General features: G+C 38.7%; 1 protein-coding gene across 1 annotated transcript in view; it reads right to left on the bottom strand.

Moving 5' to 3' along the window:
- FBLN1 (fibulin 1) overlaps positions 1–22,922 on the bottom strand; it is a 75,040-nt gene extending 52,118 nt beyond the window's left edge. The window contains exons 1-3 of the mRNA XM_010166406.1: positions 22,916–22,922; positions 11,957–12,056; positions 4,250–4,385 (exon numbers count right to left, since the gene is read on the bottom strand). Coding sequence (XP_010164708.1) covers positions 4,250–4,385; positions 11,957–12,056; positions 22,916–22,922 — 243 coding nt within the window. The remainder of the gene's footprint in view (positions 1–4,249; positions 4,386–11,956; positions 12,057–22,915) is intronic.
- Positions 22,923–26,012: the final 3,090 nt, after the last annotated feature.

Here is a 26,012-nt window from a genome sequence, read left to right as displayed (position 1 = left end):
CTGAACTGCAGATTCATTGTTTGAGTTAAGCTTGTGTATTTTTGATAAGCAAGTCTTATTTAAGTTACTGAATACAGCTGATGCCTTGACAAATTTTGACATTATATACTTCTGGATATCCTCACTGGCTTCTACTGTTAAGTGTATATGAATTGATTCAATCTATTTCTTTATCTTGTCACACAATGCTCAAATTAGGAGTTACAGAGTTTCTCTGGATTTTTTTATAAAGAGTGATCATTAATCTTGCCATTCTTGAAGTGCTGAATAACCTTAGGTTCTTTATTTCTTCCAGGTTGGGCCACCACTTGAAAGACCTGTTTACAGCTAATGTGAATCTTCAAGTACAGAGCTTGCTAAGCCTTGCAATGTCTGTAAGAAACTGTACCTTCATTTAACCTAATGGTATGCACTGAACCATTTGCTCCAACCTGTATTTATTTGAACTGTGCATGCTGCACCTTGATTTAACACTTTGATAACAATAATCATTTATGTTGCTATACCACAGTCAAAACGATCCAGAGATGGAAAGTGTTGAATGTTTTCTTAACTGCTGTTTATGGTAACTGGCTTCTAACACTGACCCTGGAAGATTCTGCACTGGCAGTCCTAAAGGCTAACACTTCCTGTTCAACTAAAGAAAAAGATGGAGAAGCTGATGGATGGCTTTGTGCTCAGAGCACACTCAGGACTCCGTAGACCCAAATACATCTCCACATATTTCATCTGTGAACTTGGAAAGTCACCTTTTCTTTCAGTTCTCCCATGGTGGAATGGTAATAATCTAGCAGTGATAAAGCTAGTTTAACTCATGTTCACAGAGCACTCTGGTATTCTGAGACACAAAGCAGTATGTCATTATAACTATCACTATCCTGGTAAGATTAATCGTAGCATTTCCTTTTTCACATTTTGTTCAGAGTTGTTAGCTTAATCTGAAACATTTTGATCCTTTGGTCCGGAGTGCAGTCTGCACTCCATATTACTTCAGTTCTTGATGTGCCTGTAGCCACTTTCCAAAGGTTGCCAACTGCCCGGAGGCATGTTGTAACAACCACTCACTCCTTTGCGAGAACCACTGCTGCAACCTAATCATCAAGTTGCCATTACACACTTTCACTGCCTGTAAGCCTTTGCTTCTTAAGTGAACCCAATAATAATCTCAAACATTTTTTCCTTTGCCTCTCCCCTGTTATTAGCAAAGGCCCATGCAGCTTCAAAGTTGTGCCTTGATCTTCGTGTTTGGATAGAAAGCTGTGTCCTACTTGAAGTTCTATGATCCCTTGACTGCTTTTATATCTCACCTTCTCACAGAAAGGAATAAAGATGGATGGAATAATAGTTACACGTGAGAAGTTTGAAGGTTTATTTTTGGTGTGATTAGGAAGCACCTGAAATTGCTTTCATCAATAAGCTCTTTTAATTAGTTAAATTTTATAACAGTTATTTATAATTTATGTCATCATTTAAGTTACCAGAACTGGAAGGGTGAATAATGTATTAATATTGCTTTTGTGTATCTGTCCACAAGAGGTCTCTCACTTGCTGATATCCAGACTAACTAGTAGATGGTATGAAAAACAGACTGAAAAAAACAAACAAAAAAAAAAAAACAGCAGAATTTTTCAGAACTTTTGAACAACTGAACAAAAATAAAAAATATGTTCAACAGTTCAAAGCAATAAAACTTTTATGCTCACCTAATATACACAACCAAAGTATTCTTGACAACACTGGGAAGATAAAGCCACATTTCGATCTTTGGAAAAATAAAGTACCTATCACAAATGTTGGGGAAATGTCCATACACCTTAAAGAAGGTCAAATTTCTACAAGCTTCACTCCTTTTTGCAGGGCTGTCGTGGTAGAAACTTTCATAAAACCATTTCTGTGCCTCCTGTATCAGCAACAAATCTGGAAATTGGTTACTGTCTTTTGATTAAGATTTTTAAAATTAATGATTAACTTTGCATCCTTTTTTTCAAGGCAAGAAATGCAATGCTTCCAAATTATGCCTACTGCCCTTAAGTGTAAAAGCTGAGGCAAGTGTTTGCAAAATATGGTCTTTTTATCTTCTTTCCAATCGCAAGTTTTGTATTCAAAAGAAAGATTAGCTGCCTCATTTGCTGCAAAGTGCCACGATTAATCCTACTAATTGAATTACTAAATTACTCTTTCTGCTTCCTTGAAGGATACAAAGAAGATCCAAAAGATTTCTTATGCAAGTTAAGCTAAACAAAAACAGACCAACTCAGGCAAAATGAGATTCCAGCCCCCGTGAGATGGGCTTGGTGTGAATGTAAAGGCTTGTTTACCACAGCAGGGCACAACTGCCAGATACACTGCATGTCTCAAGTTCATCAGATTCAAAATTTATTGAACAAAAGAAATGATGAATTGTTCACCGATATTAGATCATAAGTCATCTATGTTCACCATGGATCAAAGAGATTATCTACAAAGATACTCCTACAGCTAACTCCTGTGTAGGAAGTGTGTGAGGGGTGCGGGGTTGCTGACTATGCCAGGAAATTAAACAGGGACAGAATATGGGCTCAGGCATTATCCCGCAATTGTCTGTAATGTTTAAATATTAGCAAGCTCTAATGGCAGCTAACATCCCCTCAGACAATGCTGAAGCGTATTTTGGGGTTAGCACAGGCCAGCGAGCACTCCCAACAGCCCTCACGCACCGTGTTTTGCAGGGGAAAGGTGTCAGTTACGTAACAGGAGCTGTGCTGAGCCGTTTCTTCTCGAGGCCAGAGATCAAGGCCTAGTCCATTTTGTTTAATAATACAGCTATCACCGTGAAAGCTTGCCATCTTTAAACAAGTCTGGCCATTTAAAGAAACAACATCATTAACTCTTCTTCCTCACGCTGACAAGCCCACATAGGGAAACTTCAGTTAACTGATGGGAAAGTGGGCTTCCTTGACCAGTTGCATTCTGTTTGAGTTGTCCCATGATATGTGTTTAAAACAGTACTGCTGTTATAAACCCATCTCTGGTAGCAAGCACTTGAATCTGCTGAGTACTCGTCATCACAGTCCTTGTCCATCTGTTTGTGGCTTTTCAAAATACTGACACAGAGGGGTCTCCATGACAGGAGAAGGGCGTACCCTGGACACTGCCAACAAGTCGGATATGTCCCCTCCATGGGACATGCTCCACTATGGGACAAAAATCACATTGCACATGCAGACAAGATTGTGACAATCCAACAATGCCAGCCTCATAAGCATGTGTGACCTTTCTTCTACTCACAGCAAGAACGTGGATTACTTCACAGCCCCGGCATCAGGAGCATCCTACAGCCAAGAACATGATCAACCCAGCAGTTTGGAGAGATACTCAACTTGTAAGTCAGCTGTCTGCCATCTTCTATACAGTAGATTTATTTTTTTTTTTTTCCACTGAATGAACCAAAACATTCAGTATCTTTGAGCAGTGGGCAGAGGTAAAATCACTCATCTATTTTCATCACCACTGAAAGAAGTCCATAACAGGAACAGAGCTGTTTATGACTGGTTCATGGCCAAGGTTGTGATCTTACTAGTGGAACTTTCTTACAAAAACACTCTGCAGAGTGGTATGAATATGCTCACTTTCAAGAAAGGAGAGACAAAGACAATAATAAAGGTGGAGGCCAGGGCACAGATTAACTAAAGATGCTAACAACAGGCATTTTTATTCTAATATAAAATGCTATTATCACAAGCTCACAGATGTCTCCATTCAATCATAAACCAAAGTCATGTTAACTAAGGACATGTACACAAGCTGGAATTATGTAAGTACACTGAGAAGATTAATTTCAGTCCTACTACTTTGGACCACCAATGCTGCAAACCACTGAGTTTAACCTTAGGCCATGAAGCTCTAATGAGAGCTAAAGTATGAAACAAGACTGTTTCTCACCCATCCCTTCCTACTGTTTTGATGTCTTTTCTACATGCAAAAGTAGCTTCCTAGCCAATTACCCATTCACAACTTTCCACCTTGCTGCATTCAGCCCTCTGCCTTTTAGAAAAATGTAATGAGACAGTCTGCGTCACTCAACGAGGAACTGTTACTCTCAAATCAGCATAAAGTGGACAGACTTAACAGAGACATGGCATGTAGGTGGAAAAACACTGTTTATGTGCGTCAAACCGAGTATGGTGACCTTCAGGGTCAACCCTTAATACCAGTCTAGACTGTCAATACTATTTCTTAAAGATGAACAGGAGTAGCTCTAGTGTCTCACCTTAAAGTATTCAGCTTCACAGGTGGAATTTTTCCCAGTATGTGAGTCACACTCCCCACGCACATTGGCAAATTCAATCCCATCTGAACAGTGCTGCTTCTCCAACTGGCTGCGGCAGCACTGTACCTGAGTCATGCTGACAAAAGAAGGGAAGCAATGGGACAAGAATGTCACATACAGGTCAAGAACAGACAATGCAAGTTTTGATAATTAGCACTTGTGCTAGTCTCACTTCCCATGGGCACACATTTTAGTTACAAAGTAAAAACATTCTCTAGGAGTAGGCAGAATGTCTAGGTGATACGTTTAATACAGTTTAACTGCCTGTCTACCTCGCAGTCTGTCCTAATAACTTTTTTAAGCAAACTGATAACTTCAACCACATTTGCCACAGGGTTCAAGGTTTCCAGGACTTGCATTCTTGCATGTTTTGTGACAGCTGGTGGCTGAAGAGAAGATGGCGAGAACCAAATTGGTGCTCTGACTGATGGAAGGGAGAAGTCAAGCCCTGGACACTGTGAGAGTCTGCAATTCCATGGCCAGCCTACTCTCGCAGCTGCTGGCCCTTGCTCAAACAAACCAGTATGGCACGTTGAAGGAAGCTCAAGAGTGTTGCTTTGTGGGACAACTGGAGATACGCAGAGAAGTGAAGATCCCAACAAAATCAGAGTGAGAAACAGAGTGTATAGCAAGCAAGAGGCAAAGACAGACAAGGGAGAGAAGAGTATTACAGGGCAGGAAGATGGGGAGAGGAGACAGGATAAAAATCTGCAGGAAACTCAGCTTTATTAGTCTCACTGCTCATAAAATGTATTTTATCTCAGTTTCAGTGAATAAATTGAAAACTCCTTCCTGTGGAAAAAAAAAAAAAAAGCAGCCAAACTGTGTGAAGACACTTTAAACTCCTCCACTGCTGTGGCTACTGCCACTTGCATGCAAAGCCCATTGAAGGAGGTATCTCCCCTCTCTCCACTCTGTTTTCTTGAGTAACACTGCTTTGTTTGGTAGTATTGTGGGTGGAGCTCACAGTTTAAAGCTCTTCCATTGCTACGTCCTGTAATAGACATTGGCAAACAGAAAAAAAAGTTGAAGAGGAACAAATCAGATTACACATGCAAAGATATAAGCATATCCATGTGTTTTGTGATAAACCAATTTCACTAAGAATAATGTTACCTGAATTGGTAGGGGGAAAGGAAACGATCCCAAGGCCAATCCAAGCTGACAAATTCTATTTATAGTACAAAGAGGGGCACCTAAAAGGCATGCCCTGATATGTTAGAGCTCTATAAGAAGTGCACAGAAAAAACCTATAAATACACTTTTATACCCATCAGCATGGGAAATCCTATACATCTTACAGACCAATAACATTGAACATATTCTCTTTGCTGTTAAAGTATTCACCTTTTTTTTTTTTGTCCTCAACTCTAGTTATTTGAACTGATAAGTAAAATCTTTCACAGGCTTACCTAGAAATACACAAAATTATGTAAAGATATTCATCAAACCAATACCCTTTACTGTTAAAATTCCTTCATTTATACTTGTGGAAATTTTGGAAGTATAAGGAAGAGGAGTGCGCTAGTTGCACCTCTGAACTACAGGCTTCTCCTACTGTCATCTGAAATAAGCAGATTCCCAACACATTATCTCTGGAGAAGCTTCCCTGCTCTCGATGACTATAGGATGAGCTTTCAGTTCCCAGGTGGCATGAGGGACTCCCTCAGCTCTAAGGCCAGGCCATCCAGTCCAGCCCACTAAAAGCAGGGGACGTGTGGGTACTGGGCTCAGATTCTGCATCTCTCTGCATATTGGTGAGGTGAGGTTGTCAAGCTACATTCCTGAAGATTCCCAATTCTTATTTATTGGATTTTGTAATGGTCTGACTGTGCAGTTCTCACTTGGACAAACACAGTTATGAGATTTCGATGCATAGGTTAATGAACAAATTATTCAAAAACAGACTCTAAAGTCATAGCAAGAAGTTAAGTCCAGGACAGTAACTTTATTTGGCAGAATATTTTAAGCTTTTGATATTTGATTTAGTTCCAGTTTGGAAGAATATGTAGCTTTTTTGTTGCTGAAATTCCCTCTGAAGCAGAATTTCCATTCCCAGCCCAGCTCTGGGGTGGTCTGACTGTCAGGACTTGGGAAGCCTGTAAACATGAACTTCAAACCCAAGAGTGTGGGAGTTTAGACGTTCCAGCTCCTTTAGCCCTCCAAGTCCTGTTGAGGAGCTAGATATGTTAACCACAGACAAACAAACAAACAAACAAACAAGAGCAGTCTTTCAGTAGATCTGTTTGATTTCCAGTGTGGTTTTTCTTTTCAAATACAAGTCAACCCTTTGAAATCTCTGACAAATTGGCAATTTTACCCAAAACAAAAAAAGTTTCTTAAAATGTTTCCCACAGTTGTATTCATAAGTCATGTGGGCCACCCCAATTGTAATAAGGAATTAAACATCAGCTGAATACTAGATTAAAATACCATTTCTTCACTCTCAGAACAACAACAATAAAATCACACTTCATTGCCCAAACTCTACAGTGAAGTTGCACTGGTAGCAAATACTGCTTGAGATGATTGTAAACACTTGCGTGGCTCTTAACTGAGGTAGAAATCCTTGAAAGATGGCGGAGAAAAATGCTATAAAAATCTGCTCAGTACTGGTCTTCCAGTTGCAACTTAGCCTGCCCAGATGACCATCCTTTTCCCTTTGCACACCAGCCCACATGCTGATGGTCACTAGAGCATACCACCACAAGCTCTTCAGACTCCAGGATGAAGAGTATCTTCCTGTCTTTACTAAGTTTAAGCCTACTTTCAACTTCACATCAGACTAAAGGAGCCATCTCTACTGGCTAATACAACATCTAGATGTGTCTCTTTGCGTAAAAACTTCCAACTCTTCCTGCGTAGCATTCCTATTAACTTCACATCTACAGACAGCTTATAACACTGGTCTCTAAAAAGAAGACAAAGTAGAGGAGTGCTTTCCTGTGTGGTTTTTTTGTTGTTGTTGGTTGGTTGGGTGTTTTTGGTTTTAATTACTCCTAATAATTAAAACCACCAAAGACTACTTCTTCCTTAATTGCTGTATTCTGATCTTCAGTTAAAATAGTGCAACAGAACTTTACTGAAATAAATAGGTATTTACAAAACAGCTGAAATCTTAAAACACTAAATACGGAATCTCTAGGAGCATCAGGCCTCAAAGCTGACATTCACCCAGGATTTTTCAGGTAAAATGACGCATCTATGAAAGATGAGTTATATTCATGGCTCACTAGTGAACAGAAATCACTCGAACATTTAAAAAATCCTTATTCTTTGTTGCAGATGCTAATCTAAAATTAAATTTATTAATTACTAGGTAATTTGATTATAAATCAAGTTAATAAATCATGTTTTATAGTCTCACTTTTACTTTCCGTTAAAATTTAAGCAATGTTACTGATTTTCATGGAATAAATTTCCAGCTGAAAATCCACATGCCCATTTACCTCCAACAATCCTTTCACACTTATTATTCTCCTTCCTCGAGGATGGACTTCTAAACCAGCACAGATTTCATAATCTCCTATTTTTCCTTTAATTTCTTTCCACAAAAGCATTAAAGTTTAACTTGGCTCTGAAAACAATGTCTTTGTTGTCAGCCTAATTTCATTACCCTCTGCCTCTCTCCTTCTACTTATTAGGCTGTCTTCAAACTATGTCAATGCGATTCATGTGCACAGTGGAAGGTCTTAGACAAAAAGTATTAAAATTAAAAAGGGAATGATTCCACTCCAGAATTATTTTGCAAAAACAAGCTGGGTCTTCCACCCTTACTCCTTTCAGTTTGTAGTTTAACAGGCAACAGAAATGAACTTCTGAAAATTAAGAGCAAGATCTGGTATTACAAGTGACACAATGTGATAAAAGAAAATAATAGAGTGCCTCAGCAATGAAAATACCTATATTTTATCATGTGTTATAAATTAGCAAAGGACTCAAAAATAATTTATTCAATAAACCTCAAAAGTAATCAGCTGCAACCCATAAACAACTTTGTAGATTACATAATAAAAGTTTTCTTGAAGGTAAAGGGTAAAATTATGTTGATATATATTATGTAGACAAACAATATCAATAACGTTGTGGCAGAGAAGGACTGAGTCTGACATTATTCACGAAGTGAAGTAAGCAAGTTATCCTAAATGAGTGGCAATAAAACCCTGACAACATAGCAGACTGTTCTTTTATCCCTCTGACTGTGAAGCCGAAAATCTCAGTGACTGTGAGGCATGCTTAGCAGACTACAGAGAAGAGAGAATAATTAATAAAGACAACTTCTCCAAAAATAACTTTAAACAGCTTATTCAGACATAAAACTGTTGCAACTTTGACGTCCAAAATCTCAGGCTCTTCCAAACTTACAATGGCATAAATCAATAAACATCTATCAGCAGTTCAGCATCTGGTGCCTATCACTCCAAACACTGTCGTCTTACTACTTCCTTGTGTCCAAGTCTGTATCCAAGTGCTGCCACTCGTCTCTGCTTGGGAACACAGATCATCTTTTTGTTCTGTTTTTGCACAGTACCTAGCAGAATATTCTGCTATTCCCAATGTAACTGCAAAAAGACTTTACACAGTGCTAGAGGCATGCAGTTCTCATATGGAGATATGCTGCTTCTAGCCCAGAAATTAAGTTCAATTGCTAAGAGCTCTGGGCAGCAGAAACTCTTCATTTTGAAAGGAAGATTTATTGGGCAGGCTGAGTTCCAAAAAGAAATGGCAGCTGTTTCCAGCTGCTGTGAGTTTAGTCACATCACAAGGAAATGGATGAATGGGCAAAAAGCTGCTGTTATGACAGCCAAAGATATCATTCATTAAAACTCTACACTCATATTTACTGAGTCATGAAGACACAGAGAAAAATATTGTCAACTGAGTAACAGTAGCCAGATAGATTTTACAAATTCATGTGAATTCCAGAGAGGGCTTGCTCACCTGTGGTGTGGGACAAGAAAGTGAGCACATCTGCAATTTGAACTGTACCATATTCAGCAAGTGACGCTCACACAGATGGCAAGTCCCTCAAGAACCACAAGAGACTTTGGGGGAAGGATCCTAAAAAGGTCTTGCAACCCAGAACTGTCAGCTTGTTTCTAGGATGCACAGCAGATACAAGAATATCAGTACTTGCGTGGAAACCCTCCTGGATTACTATGAATGTGCTTTAAATGTTTGAGAAAAGGCGTCAAGGGGGTGCACTTCTAATTTAATAAAGCAGCTTGTTCCCCACACGAACAAAAGAAAAGCAAAAGAAACTCTAGCAGTGGGCTTGCTTTGAGGATTGAATCTGAGATGACGTTATGTTATTACTATTCTAAGCAGAGGACTCAAAACCAGCAAGTAAATTCTTGGAAAGTGTGTTGGGGAAAGTACTCACATCCAGTCTGTTCTGTGTTGCACAGTCTTTGCAAAGTAACTGCACAAAATCATTTTTACTTCAGTAATTTCATCAAATCTGCTCACTTCACCATGTATTTTTCCCTTGCATTCAACTGCTAACCTTGCAAATCCAAGCTGAAATACGCAAGGGAAAACAGCTCCATCTGGCATGAAGTAATACAGATTTGTACGCCCAAGAGGCAATGTTTTTTAGAGCAAAGTCAGATGATCTACACTGTCCAACACTGCACTGGACAGTCAAAAGATCCCAGCTGGGGTTTAAACAACCACATAAACAACAGATCTGTCTCCCAGCAGCTCCTACTGCCTGTAGGTATCTAAACAGGAAGCAAGTTCTCTGCAAAATGTGTAACCAGTAAGGTATCCTGTGTCATATTCTCACCTGCCTAGACCTCGGCAAGAGCAAGGAACCTGGTTTTGCTCACATCTCTGGGCAGAAGGAATAAATGCACAAAATCAGTGTCATTACCCTCATGCGATTGCAAAGGGAACCATGCTCCCTCACTGCTCATTCTGGCTCCAGTTACACCAGCAATTAGAAGTAGAATTTGGCCCTTAATTTTGTGTCTGAAATAGCATCATAAAGTGATTTTTCTGTACCCCTCATAGATATGCCAGTTTGCAATCATAACTGGAGTAAAATAATATTGTCATTGAAGAAGGCAGTTAAGATGGCAATTTTACTTAGTAATTTTTAGAGTGAAGCCAAGCTTCAGAGGGAGCTGTTTATTTATCACACAGTCACGAATAAAGGCAACTGAACTGCATTTATTCACTTTTTTTTGTCAGCAAGTGCTCACGCCTCGCACAGAATACGTGCCTTTACCCATTTCTCATTTACCATTATATCACCATAATTTCATTAATTATGTATCAGTTATACACAAAACCTAGATGAAGTATTAGTAAGCTCTTTTCAGTTCCTATAAAGTCCTAAAAACTCTCTAAAATGGCAATCTTTAAAAGAATAAATTACATTCACAGCAGAACTGCAACTCATATTAATCAAATGATCATTAAATCATCAAGATCCTCACTCCCAGATTGTCCTTGGTTTCCTGTTTTTCCTGCCTCTGTTTTGTCTGTAACTCTTCTGACTCTTCAAGTATTTCCTAAATTGGGATTTAAGTTCTATCTGTCAATTCTTCTGCGTAAGAGACTGCTTTCAATGCCAATGTAAATGCAGAAGTCAGAAAACATGGGCAGACTTGCCTGCAAGACACATTCTTTCCGCAGTAAAGATCAGTCCAACACTTCTGCAATTACCAAGGTTAAATCACTTCGCAATCCATTTGGAAAGATAGAGGGGAGCAATGTAAGGTGTTTTAAATACAAAGTCCTCTGTGAAACTGCCCCTCAAACTACCAATCACAAATTGTGAGCTCCACAAATTAAATTTTAGAAGTGCATTTAACAGCAAAAATAATGTAAAGTATCATTGATATAAAAATACGAATGTCCCAAACATATAATAGATTCAGTATAACCAAAATACTACTGTGCAAATAATTTTAACATTTAATTTGATTATTTCATTTGCTAGATTACATAATAGAAATTCGTATCCTATTAATGCCAGTAGAATTAAGAAATCTATTTATTAACTAAAGGTTACTATTTTCTACAGTCAAATACATTTGATAGAAATTGGACACTCTACATAACTAAGAATCTCCTTGACTTAAACTTTTAAGTTACCACACACAGCAATTCAACTAAGAACTGCAGGACAACTACCTATGCGGCACCACACAGGAAAGTTTTAAAAGGTTGTCTTACATACATACACATGTACATATTAAATCCACAGATTATTAATGTACAGGATCTGTTGTGCTCCTTGATAAAATTTTGCCTGAGAATTTGGGCTAGATTCACAATCAGTATAAACTGAATAAGCTTAGCTGACAGCAGTGGAGCCACACTGAGATGTATTGACTGTAGGCAGAGTCCAAGCCCTGTGAGCAGAGTACAGTGGAAAAACTTCTGTATAAGAGACACTACATGTCAAACAGATTAGAGCTGGGTGACTCTACATTAGACCAACACCAAAAATTGAAAGGACTTAATAGAAGAAAATTAGGTACTCAGTAGGTACTCCCCAAGGCTAGATGTGGATTTGAACAATTTGGATTTGAGCTGAGTGCTTCATCTTCTAAAATCAGCTTTCATACCTGCCATTCCCATGGCTTTACATGAAAATATAAACTATAGTTTAACATATAATACATAACTATATACCTGCATTCTCTGGACTCGGATATTAACGGTAGAGAAGTACATATCCTGTTTTCATTTGCCCATTCAATACCCTTGTCACAGCATTCTTCCATTGAAAGATCTGCAGAAATGAGGGAAGAAAGAAAAACACAACAATATATTTAATACAACCTTAGTAAAAGATATTGCATCTGCCAATTAAAAACAAACCAAACCAAAAGAGAGTCAGTTCATTTTCCCCTCCCTAATCTACACACAGAATAGTGCACCCATCCAAAAGGCAGCCAATGGCCAAATGAAGCATCTGTTAGCACCTTGTAATCAGCCCCAGTGCTGGAGGAATTTCTTCCTCAGCATAGCAAACTGCAATTGTGCTTCACCTTCTACATAAAGACAACGCCTAGGGGCTGATACTCCAGCAGAAAAGAGTTCACATAGATAGAGTCCTACACAATGAAAGGATCTGCTGGACTGCTCTTTTTGTTATCAAAACCAGCAGTAACAATAAGCAACCTTTTAAAATCCTGAAGAATATAGCATAAATCAAATAACTGTCTGATACGACAGATGATTATCGTTACAAGTTAATTTGCAAAACTAACGTTTCCCTGAGGTTTTTATCCAGTAGTCTGTTTTACTCAAAAGTATGTCTGTGAATGCAAGAGTATTGTACAGAGAGACAGAAAGGTATATGGTATTTTGGTCACTTAACATATGAAAGAAAAACTAATATAGCTACCAACTGATACCAAGCCTGAAACTAAAGGGAAAAGCATACTGAAGAGAATTATTTGTGCAGAGTATTATTTTTGCAAAAGTCTCTATTTTAGTAAAACTAAATACTGTTAATGAACTGACAAGAACTACAGGTTTGCTTCATACTCCAAGTGCAAAAGTTCACTGCACAGCAGGTGTATCAGAACTTGGAATAAAACATGAGTCACATTTTCCTATTAATTATCTTGTAGTCTGGACACTGAATAGTTCCTTCTGTAACAAATATGTAATCTGTTTTAAAAACCACCTGATTATCAAGAGGGACAGCTTTCTAATGTTTTCTCTTTGTTTTGTAAGTGTTTTGACTGATGGCCCTGACAGGCTGCACCCATGAGTGCAGAGGGAGCTGGCTGATGTCATTGCCAGGCTACTCACAATTACCTTTGAGAGGTCACGGCAAATCCAAGAAGTTCCTGAAGAATGGAAGAGAACAAACACCCTGCGGTCTTCAAGAAGGACAAGAGAGAAGATCTGGGAAACTACAGGCTGGTCAATCTCTTTTCACTGTCGCGGGAGGTGATGGCAAAAACCCTCCTGGAGACATCTCCAAGAGGAAACATGTACAAACACGAAGGACAAGAAGGTGATCAGGAGACGTCAGATTGGATTTATGAAGGGGATATAGTGCTTAACCAACCTCATAGCCTTCTACAATGAGGTGGCTAGCTTGGTGGATGAGGTGCATGTTATTTACCTTGACATCAGTAAGGCTTTTGACATTACCTCCCATAATACCCTCATGGACAAGCTGACAGCGTACAGGTTAGGTAAGTGGACAGTGAGGGAGACTGAAAACTGTCTGAATGGCCAAGCCCAGAGGGCTGTGATCAGTGGCACAAAGTCCAGTTGGAGGCAAGACACTAATGGTGTACCTCAGGGGTCAATACTGGTTCTAACACTGCTCAGCATCTTCATTAACACCTGCACACTGGAAAAGAGAGCATCCTCTACAAGTTCACAGCTGATACAAAACTGGGAGGAGTGGCTGATGCACCAGATGGTTATGCTGCCATCCAGAGGGATTTCAACAGGCTGGAGAAATGAGCAGTGAGGAACCTCATGAGTTCAGCAAAAGGAAACGCAATGTCTTGCATCTGGGGAGGAATAAGTCCTATGTACCAGTACACACTGGGGGCTTACCAGCTGGAAAACAGCTCTGCAGAGAAGGACCTGAGTGTCCTGGTGGACACCAAGTTGATAATGAGCCAGCAACACACCTTCATAGCAAAGCAGGCCAGTGCCATCTTGGGCTGCGTTAGACAGAGCACTGGCAGCAGGTTGAGGGAGGTGATCCTTCCCGTCTGCTCAGGACCAATGAAGCCACACCTGGAGTGTTGTGTCCAGTCCTGGGATCCCCAGTTCAAGAAAGATATGGACTTTCTGGAGTGAGTCCAGTGCAAAGCCACCAAGATTATTTATGCACTGGACTCCTCTCAATAGTGTCCACTGACTGGACAAGAGGCAATTGGCACAAATTATACCACATGAACTGAAGAAAACACTTCTTTAGTGTAAGAGTGTTCAAATACTGGATGATCTCAAGAGGTCCCTTCCAACCTAAACGATTCTGTGACTGATTACTTAATGAAAAATAAATAGGACCCTTTCATCTGTAGGTTGCTGTGCTGCATAGAGGAACACAAATCTAATTTACTACTTTTTGATGGAGAAGCTGAAGCATAGAAGGATGAAATAAATGCCCAAATAACACAGTAAGCTGGTGGCAGAACAGGGAGTGCACACCAGTTTATTCCCAGGCCACCTCTCTCCACTGGATCATAAAATGACTCACGTGATCATCTCATACTTAGTTTTGCTCCAAGCACATCTAAAGGGAGCAAACTTCAGCAGCATTATATTCCAGACTATCCATCTTCACAAATCACTTCCTGCAGGGACTAGTAAGGACAAGCATGTCTCCTCTGGCTCTCCCTACACTAGTTACAAAGCCATCACTCCCCAGGTGCTCCTGATGTATCAGGGTTACAGCCTCCTTCCATCTGTTCATGTATCCACCTCCTAACCTGTTGCAGTTATCAAAGTAAGAGGAAATATTATTTAGTCTGTTCACGATCACACTTACTCTGACACGCATCAGACAGAGTCTATATTAGTACTTCAAATGGCAGATCTTCATATGAAGGAAAGTAAAAAGCAGCTGAAAGCAACTAGAGAAGATAACACCCTCCAGTAACTCAGCTGTTTGCAGGGAACAACCTATAATCCCAATCAGTGATTAAAATCCAACAATTCAAAGCAAAAAGGAAGGAGTTAAATGAGATTTTAGGATGCATCACTCATCTTAAGGCAGTTATCAATTTGACAGTGCAAAGTTCTGGAGTACTGAGCGTAATTCTGGCTATCCCTCTCTAGGGAAGAGTACATCAAAATGGAAAATGTGTAACGAAAGGCTAGGAAAGTGGACAGGGGAATCAAAGCCCTGTCATATGAGTGGAAACTGGAAGAAATAGACCAATTTAAGCCTAGATAAGTAAAACTTGTGAAAGGATGTGGTTTCTGTCAACAAATATTACAGCAGTAAACAATAATCAGAATTATGGGATCAAGTAAACCTAATATTTTAATAAGAAAATAATTATAAGCATAAACAGAGTTACATTAAATGTTAGTTTATAACAGAGCCTGTACTCTATGACCCAGGTCACCCTTCTAGTCTTACTTACATACCTAAAATAATGGTCAAAATTCTGTCATTATGAAGTCAACGCAGTATTTCTCTTGAATGCCTCAGTGTGTCCAGAATTCATGCCAATGTCTGAAAGCTAATTGTAGTTTATAATGCTACAGAGAAAGTCAGTCTTGTAAATAAACATCTGCCTGTGGTGAAACACATGAATTTGTGTCTGATCTCTTCTCTGGGAATAGGGACCCTGTCTGGTGCTCTCTGTCTGCCAGTGTACTTCTAACAAACATTATATGCATCAAATTTCATACAATAAATAACTGTATTTTTAGTGCTATTGTCTGCAATTAATCTTAAGGGTGTTGAAAAGTGATACACATTTAACTGAAGTGCAGAGCTGGCTGCAGGTTTTTGCAGGGCTTTGTACAAATGGGTCTTTAGCCAAGTTCCTCCCCAGAAGGACAATCCCTGGCTCTGGACACCAGTTCTTCCCTCCCAGCTCTGGCAACACACCTCTACTCCAACCAAATAACTCAAGAATTCAAAGGAGGCCAAGCTAAGAAAGCTCGTCTGTAGGAGCACATCCAGACAAAGAAAGATTTTAGATAGTTTGTTGAGGGAGAACCGTGGTCCAGGCTCATTTTTTTGGTGACATCACAATTCACGTCCTTCAAAGATCCTGCCAAAAATCTCTTGAGAAGAGGAAACTGAAAAACAAGCAGTAAAAATAGGACTCCACCCTCAAGGCCATTCTTCTAAAACGTAACAATATAACAGTGAAAAACATTTTCTCTAGCTTGGCTTTGCAGTTTGCTTTTAAAACTGTCACTCACAGACAAATCTCTACCCTTCCAAAATCTCAGAAAGTACGTGTCTCACACTTTGGGTGTCAGCTCCTGATTGCACTGAAATAAATTCTGACTGTTTTGGCATCAAGAGTTGTTAATGAGTATTTAGAAACAGGACAGACTTATGTCATAACTCTACTTGTCCAGTGTTGTGGATTCAACTGTACGTGTGCGTATTCATGCGGCTCCCAGTTGGAAATCTCTGAGCAAGCAGTTCACACTGAGGCCATTTGTTTCTCCTTACACCATCTTCAGGGGACCAACAGCATGGGGGGGCCACGGCCTCTCCTCAGTTTCTCATAACGAGAAGTTTGTAATGCAGGGTGTCTCAAAGGAAGGGGTAGGGGAAAGCAGATGGTAGAAACCACTCTGATTACATCATCTCAAAGAATCTCACTTACTGTGTAGAAAGAGATGGTTCCTTTTTCTCTGAATGGGACCATGTGCCTTTTACTGCAGTTGATGGGCTTGTGGCATCTCTCAGAGCTGGAATACCAAAGGTGATCAAATAGGAATTACAGTTCTGCTCTTCTGAACCTAGCGCCCCTTCAACTGTGCATTTGCTTTCACAAAGTGCATAATGCTTCCTGTAAATCAGCCAGAGAAATCTCAGGTATCTGAGAGATAAAACATGTCCGGGAAAGGCTGATGATATTGTCTGTGTTTAGCTGAAATACAGCCTTTTATTTGGAAGGAGAAACCCTACAGGAAAGTTGTAACATGCAGGAATATACTGTCTGGTCCATTCTGTAAGTTTGTGAAGCAATTATTCAGCTTTTTGGTATCACAAGACAGAAAAATATGAAGATAAACCTGAGATCTGCTAAGATCGTAGTACGTTTACTTCTTTTTCACTCAGACACAGTAACTGACTAATTGAGAAAATCCAAGTCTATTGCGGATAAAATCAAATGCAGCTTCATCACTACTTCGTCCCTGTAAAAACCTACGTGCAGCAGGGCACCCAAAAGAACCTGAGTTGTGTTAGTATGATGACAGCGAGGATGCCTGTTCTGATGTTAAGGTGGTACATGTAGTATCCTGAGAAAGATTTCAAAAGTCTCAGGAAGAGGACAAGTAGAAAGACAGCTGTAACACACATCTCTAATTTTACAAAAACTGTGATGAAGACCTATCAGATAAGAAATGACTAAAGGTCACACAAATTAAAACATTTTGTGCACGTGATACATTCATGTGCTAGCTATGAACTATGCTTACATAGACAAAATGTGTATGAGCATATGGTTGTTTTAAAAAAAAAAAGGTAGCTTGCTAATCTTAACAGGATTGCCACACTGTGTAGGAGTTCAAAGCAAGAAATGTGGTTAAAATCTGTATAATCTTAGACTTCTATGATGTAATAATTGCTTATTCAGCTGCTACAGTGAATATTTTCTGCAAAAGAAAGATAAGCTTAAGAATGCTACCCAAAAGCATGATTCCTGGAATGAGAAACCCTAAATTGTTTCTGGGAATTGTGTAAAAAATAAGCAGAATAAAAAGGACTGGATCGTTTTCATGGCAGTAGCATTCCAGCTAGATCAAAAGGGGACAGATATTTTTTAAGTAACAACCTACAATAGCAGCTATTCTGTACAGCTACTGCTGATGGAAAAGCCTATGTACAGTCCAGGAATAGATAGCTGTTCATTACTCAGTGCTGATCTATGGAACAGTTATAAAGCTGATGGTAATATCAAACCAAAGCTTCACCTGAGCCTAGGTGGGCTTACCAAGCTAGTGCTAGTAAAGCTTTCCAGTTCTTCAGTGCAATAAGTGATGTGACTGTCAAATTCATCAACTTCCCAGCCCATATAATCAGCTATAGTTGGGTACAGATTTAGAGGTGAGTCCAGGTCAAAGGGTCAAAGTCACACCTCCTTATTAAGATGTTTTCAATCTTTTAAGCACATTAATTGATTAAGTTTGTAAAACGTGGCGCAGGTCTTGCCCTTCACTCAATTTACTCTGTAAGAGACTCAGCACTATGGAATGTGAGAAAACAGAACATGATTATCACTTCTCAGCATAGAAGTGATAGAGGCAGCAGATGGACTCTGTGAAAGCTCAGCACTAGTCAAACATGTTTCAGTAACAGTACGTCATCCAGAATTTTTGGAACTCATGCTTACAACAGACATGCATTGATTTAGGTTCCCAGTAAGAAAAATACCTTCAACTTTCACAGCTTACCATTCTGATGAAACCTTTCTCATCCTGTCAAGAAAACTGTCTTACTAGTGATGCTCATCCATCTAACTGTCAGATGAAAAAAAACCCCAAGTCTACATACAGAATTTGATCCTCCAAATGACAGATTGTCCATCCATATTATTCAGTCACATTATTCATCTTCCAATCTCCCTTTCCATCTGTACTCTCCTGACACAAAACCAGAGCATCTGCATATCCCTTTGGCCAAGGCCCCATTGTGCTATAGGTTAAGGGCAGACAAAGCATGCTTGGCCTGATCTACTACACCAAACCAACTGTTCTTGAAACACTGACACCTGGCTAGTATTAGGTGGACAAGTCAGCTGCCTTTGTAGCAGGGATGGCAGTCAAGTGCCGGCAGCTGGGATTTATACTCTTGATTTTTTGGCTGTCCTTACAACAAACTGTGGAAATGCTGTTTCTGGCAATGCAAATACACTCTGTCTTGGCCACTTAAGTCATCAAATAGACTCAGAGAAGTATTTAGACAAGAGGGAAGCCAGCTGACTTCAAAGGTCCAACTGGTAATAGACTAACATGATAAGTACAGCCTTGTTGCATCTTGATGTTGTGGGTAGACCTAGGGATTAGGCACAGAGAGCAGAGGAAAGGGCAAAGGAGACCTGAAACTATGAAAGACACACAACAGAAAATCTGGCCTCATGATTCCCTGAAACAAATGTTTTGAATTGGGAGTAATGGAGCAATGCAGGAAAGCATTACCATTCTTCATTCTTGATGATGTGTTTGCTGGATCTCTTCAGACTGCAGCTGGAATGAAGATGCCCCTCCTCCATTTTATATGCAGAGAAAGAAGTGAACAGGAGCTTTTCTTTTTCTGCAGAGACGTCCTTGTTTACCTCAAGACCGTACATCAAATACACCCACATACTGCTGGGGTAAGATGAATAGACATACCTCAGCTGTGGTGTTAGTCACCTAAGTAAGCTATTCTTAGTCCTTCCACTAGATTGTTCTTACAGCCAGACTGTAATCCCCACAATAGCACGTGCCAGAAGGCAGTCCCCTAATGCATCTGTTGCAGCCTGCAAGGCTGTGTTCATCCCTGTCCCTCTCCAGTACCACTCTAGACTACCTTTTGTCCTCAAAGAGGGCCTATGACAATGGTGCTACTCTGTCCCAAGTGTGAAGGTCATATCGGATCTTTATGGACTGACAGACAATCAGACAATCACAGCAGTAGTTCACGTGCAGCTAAGAAATACAATATTCTCCCTAAACAGGCTTAAAGGGTTTAAACCTTTACCTTCAGATGAATTCTCAGCTGAGTGTGATTATTTCAGGATAGCTGAAATCACTGAAGAAACCCAGTTAGCACACTCACTAAAGTAGCAGCAGCCTAAAGGAAATGCTTGGTGTGTTAGTGTGCTTTGTGGTTGGTTTTAAACTAGCCCACATTTTACTGGAAATTTTCTTAGGTCTCAAGAACACTCATTTATGGGGAATGTGGCTCTGGTAGCACCAGCAGTGGCCATCACACAATTTAGGGGGATTTTTCAGATATGGCCAGACCTCATTTTATGAGGTGTCTGTTTGCAGTTAATAAAAGAAGCTTTTAAAATTGTTCATGGCAATAGCCAGTGATGAGGTAGCTGCTGTATTTAGTGATAAGGACAGGCCTAAGGGAGGCAGGCAACAGTCTGTGGCAACATGCCCTATTTTCCCTGGTGGGAAAGTAAGTGCTTTACTATGGGGGTTTTATTTTCTCCAATTTCCAATTTTAAAAAATCTTTCAAAAAAGGCACTGGCTACTAAAAAAAATAAAAAAGAAGACTATTGCAGGAAGACTACAAGGCATCCTATATACATATCAAAATACCACAGAAGACAAGGATGTGGAGCCCTCACCAGGTTATCTTGTCCTATTCACTACTCTCGGGTAGAGCTGACAGATCTCTAGGCAGATTTCTATTTAGTTTTTCACAACGACATCAAGTGAGGCTCATTGCACAACCTCTCTAGACAATGTGCTCTTGTGCTTCAATGTCCCTAATGACATAGGATTTTTAATAATCTATTACCTCCCTGTCTGCTCCAAAAGCCCATTTAAACCCATTCCTTTGTTGCTACCTCTTACATACAGGCTCTTACAGTCTTCAGCAACCCTTTTCTGAAGACTGCTACTTCATGTGGATGTCTTTTCAAATGAACTTGAACTTTTTCATCTTTCTGGATAGGTTATTTTTTGGACTTCTATGAGAAGGCTGGAGTTTGAAAGATACTAAGACTAGAAGACTGAAGGCTGTTCTGACGATTTCTAGAAGACATGAAGAAATTGGGAGAAATTTAATACTGGAGTCCACTGAGTCAGCACCAACTGCTCTAGTAAAGAAGTCCCTGCTTACTGCAGGGGGGGGTTGGACTAGATGACCTTTGAAGGTCCCTTCCAACCCAATACATTCTATGATTCTATATAAACAGTTTATTATATTAATGGCTGTCCTGGACTTTTTACACTCACAGGTACATGAAAAAAGAGGGTACATTCACAGTTCTACTGGACACAGGTGGCCTAAAGAACCCAGTCTCACAGGTGGACCTACAAAAAAGACTCATAACTGGAAGAAGGAACAGGAATTCTCTTTCTGACAAGCACATGCTAAATTTTGTCCTTCACTCCTCCCTGTATGAAAAAATAATGCAAATAATTAATTACTTCACGTCAATGTTGATAGCCTGAAGAGGCACTTTTCCCTCCTCATTTAAGAACAAATTTTTATCTTCTCTTGACTTCTCATTTCAAATCTTTAAAAATGTGTGATTATAAGGTTTTATATAAGGTGTTACAATTAATCTATTCTTAGTCCTGTTCATTTGTATAAAGACCATAATCCAAAATGTACTGTAGTAAATCACAGTCTTTAGATAGACCTTAAAGAACTTTGGATCAAGTCCAAAAATATGTATATATTTAAATTAAAGCAATTGAAATAGGAAGTATATGAGAATATGACAGAGCAGCATGTCTCGGAGTACCAAACATATACATCCCCCAGCATTTCTATATTTTCTCATATTAAATGGTTACAAGAAAAACATTTTCACACCAGGATTTCTCTATTTTTTTGTGACCAGAAAATTAGCAGAATAACTATGCTCTTATATACTGCTTAAGTGATACATACCTGCTCTGTAGGTATATTTACTGATGAATAAAAAAACAGAAGATGGACAATGATGAGAGATTCTGATATTCTACTACTACCATATTTAAAGAATAGTCTGAAAACTCTATGTAGATGGAATAAAACCTATAGCATAATGGGTCAAGGGTCAAGCAAGTAATGAACATAGAACTACATCCATTTTTGGTATATATTTATACAGCAATGATTTAGGAAAGGTTTTCTTTTGGGAAAAATGTTACTGAAACTCTTCCATGAGATTTTCTTCATTATCAAAATTATGCATACTGAGTTGCAAATTGGTATCTAGCTCTTCCAGATTTTCTGCCAAAGTATTGATAGTAGAAGTACTCGGTACTCTGAGCCTGGAATTTAATCAATGATAAGAGCTTCAAAGCTGGAAGTCTGTTACAGCTATTTCAATTTTTCAGTCTATTTTCAGCTATTTTCAGTCTATTTCCAATAGATGTACTGCTGGTAGCATTTGTACAGAATACCCTTCCAGTGCTTAGTACATAACAGGAAACATTTGAAAAAGCTGGAATATACCAGACAAAGTATTTCTATATCCATACAATCACTTCAGCATTGATATGAATTTTTTTTTTTTTTAGATATTGCTTGCTTTAGTACTATGCTTAAGGTCTCAATCCAGATTTTGACAGTACTAGACTTAAAAGTGAACCCTTACACCTTACATGCTTGTGCAGCATGGGTAATTTGTGGGTGCTACATTAACCTAGAAAATAATGTACTCCGTATACTTGTGTGGCAAGTACCCAAATCTTCATCAGAGATGTCATTCAGCTTTCATTGAATTAAAATTGTAAATTAATTTGATTAACTGAGAAGAATTTGAATGAGAATTCGTAAGAATCTAGAAAAAAATCAGTTTCTTTAAGATCCAACAGCACGTACCTGAAATCCAAAGGGCAATTTCTCAAAACTTTAAAGAAGTCTAAAGTAGATTATACTAAATACAAAGCAGAGACAAAGTACCCATGAGCGCTGGGAAAAAGTGTGTTATTGTCTAAAAAAGTGAAGGCATTAACTGCATCAGCCAAGGATGTGCCAGGGTATTCAGGAAAGCACTCGCACTGGAGATCCCTCTTTAGAACTGTTGCATCCTGTTGATCAGAGAAGACTTTGAACGCAACTTTTACTGGACTGTCCCAATATCCTGCCAGAGATTATTTCAGCAGAACAAGAATCATCACCTGGTCTGATAAACAGGCAGATTACTGCCTCAATTTTTCCCTTACTGTACACACTCTCCCTTTCACTGCAAATTACCCAGTATATCTATCACCTTTGCAGATACTACTTTGACTATTCCTTCTCGACTTACCCGACATTATTCTGAGCATTTCTAAATTGGTTTTTACTCACAAAATATTACGGCCAGTAGTTCTTTACATTCTTCTAGGGCTTTTCACTGATCTGTACTGACCCTTCCCCTCCTTCATAGTGGGCCTTTTGCTCCATGTGCCGTGCCCTCTTCCAGTGTTTTCCATCTTACACATGACAACTCCTTCATTGACTTTTTTTGAGGACAATTCTTTCTTACTCTGCAGTCTTCTCAATCTTCTGCCTCCACTTCTACATTTTATCTTGGAGCAATGTTATCAACTCTCCTAGTTCAATTATACGTGATGACTTAAATATTAAGATTTTAGGACCTAGCCTACTTCCATCGAATCTACACATAAATACATATGCCTGACATTTCCTAAGTGCTTTTCAAAACTTTTGCCTATTCTGGATTATTTTGTTCTTTCTTAGCTTTTCCCATTTTCCTTATTCCCTGTCGCTGTGAACCATCACTTTTTTCTACCTTTTTCACAAAAGCTTTTGCTCATTTATCTCTTTCATACAAAACCACTCTGTGCTACCATTAAAATTCTTGGCCATGCCCTGATTTTTTTTTAATTTGGATTTCAGCTCTCTCTTTCTTGACTTTCTCTGTTTCATCCCCTTTTATTCTCTACAGATATTTCGCTACATCTAGTAAACTCATATTCTCTGTTTACTGAATTGTGATTTTGCCACCTCCTTCTTTAGATCTATCCATAATTCACAAAATCAAACTTAAATTCTTCTATGGTTACAGGTAACTCTATTTGTGACAAGTCCCAGAGGTCTAAGACTCATCTTTCATTTCACAAAACGTTAATAAAAGTATTGTAGAACAAGTTGGTCTTAACACAACTATTTATTAAAAACACATGTAAAGTGGGTACGAAACTTGCAGAATGGGCTAAAGTACAACAACAAATAAATAACTTTTGAAAATGCATTGACCTGCTATCAGATAATGCCTGAAATCTGACAGAATAGTATAAATATACTGTAGTAACTTGATAAGCTAGTTTATGGATTTTCATCTTGGATTTCACTAACATGTCTGCTTTCAATTATACAGATGAAAAACAAGAGTTCATCTTGCTCTTCCCTGATTGCAATAAAATGTCATGTCAGAAAATAGACTATTAAAAAGAAACTGAACTGAAAATTAATTTAGAGACAGCACTCATATTTTAGAACTGTATTTTTTGGTAGTATGTGAGTTTTGGGGAGATCTTATCTACGATAGTGGGCAAGAAAGCATAGATTTAGCCTTTTATGAGTCCTACCTCCACCCATATACTTCTTATAAATTTACTGCTATAAAAGCACATGTAAAAATCATAATCTTAAAATAAAACTCATTCCACAAAGTCAGTGGAACATTTTTTTTTTATTACAAACTATAAGCTCACCCTGAAAAGACATGTTTCCAGATGTTTAGTGAGTTAAACTGTCTGTGCCTGTAGTGCCAAGACATGCCAAAGACGCAGCTTCTTTGGATGAGCTATTCATACACTGACTGGACATAATGATGTAAGTAATTAATCTTCTTCATGGTAGTTTACATCATAAGCAAAAAAATTGTTTTTAAAAAATGCAATGTTTACAATAAACCAAAGCTGCATTATAAATTTTAGAAGGTTTGTAAGACCTGTACTATTGCAAAGAATGGCATGTATATCTATATTCACATGCACTGGGCAGTTCCAGTGAAGGCAGTCCCTTCTGTTTTTTCAGAATGTGGACTTTAATTAATAGATACTTATGAGTTGATGATTCATTAGTATGGAAAAGCAATTAAGAAAACTGATGGTAACAAGCTTAGGAGAAGCTGTCGTTCAGAAATATGTTTCCTAGTAAGTTGGTATCACTAAAGTACTTTGCCCCAGACACCTTTATGCTGTCACACAGAGGAACACAGGCTGTGCCCCCATGAGCCTGCACTTAAACAACATGATCTCACAAGGTAATTACTTCATTGCCTGCAAAACACAGGTGGCCATGTAAAATAATGCTGAAAAAAAAATCTCTCACAGCAATTACTAGCAATTATTAAATTATTAATTACAATTATCAGTAATTATTTCACCTGTAAATTTCACCTAGTAATTATTTCAGTCTACTTTTCAAGAGGTAGTGTCCTAAGCAAGGACCTTCATGTGCTTTCAGACATTTAAACCAAATACACTGTTTTCAAAATTCTAAGGATGTAGAAATTCTAGGTGAAATTAAGAGTACAGATTTTTATTTGAGAATAAAAACCCGATATACCTTTTATTGACAAATTTGGCAATACTTTGTGTTAACAAATAATTATGAAAATCTGAACTTATATATCTAATTACTTACCATTTTCCTAAAAAGTAGCCCAGTAGTTAAGATTAAATGTACACTGAGATTACAAAAGGAAATTACTCAGTGTTTCACAATAATGCTGAGTGCTTAAAATTACTATGCTCAATGTGATACATCAAAGCCATAGCTGAGAGAAAGTGAGAGCTATCCTGGGATCCTGGCACTCAATGTTGCTTTTCTACCCTTCTTTATTCTGCCCGTCCTTCTTTAAAAGGAGCAGCTAACATCTCTATGAAAAGCAAATATTTTCAAGAATATCTATGGCAAGTGTTCTGCTATATGAAAATCTAAGAGCCAAAATCCTGTGATAGTAACAAATAATTTACTTCACTGGCTTTTGTCTGCCATTGTTAGGTCTGGGCCAGAGACCATATGTTTGTAACTGTTTGCCTGGAGTACAGTGTAATCAAGCCTCAACTCTGAATGGCCCCCGTGGGGTTACTCCAACAGCAACACTCGCTTATCTGTTAGCGATGATAAATTCGTTGTGTCACCATATGAAAAGTAGGTTTTTTATCATATCTCACCAGTTATGTTTATACTGGATTAGTACACTGAATTAAATCAAATTAATATACCCTTTTTATACAGTATTAAGGCAACAGGGAAAAAAAAAAATACAGTCTGGAAGAGTCATGGCCAGCATCCAGAGCCCTGCTTTCAAAAGCAACCACATCACACAACATCATTCATAAACGTTTCACATTTTGTCTCCAAAAAACCTGCATCCTTTGCTCCACTAT

Source organism: Antrostomus carolinensis, unplaced genomic scaffold, assembly GCF_000700745.2.
Source record: "Antrostomus carolinensis isolate BGI_N321 unplaced genomic scaffold, ASM70074v2 scaffold21304, whole genome shotgun sequence".
NCBI lineage: Eukaryota > Metazoa > Chordata > Aves > Caprimulgiformes > Caprimulgidae > Antrostomus > Antrostomus carolinensis.
This window is presented reverse-complemented; position numbering and strand designations above follow the sequence as displayed.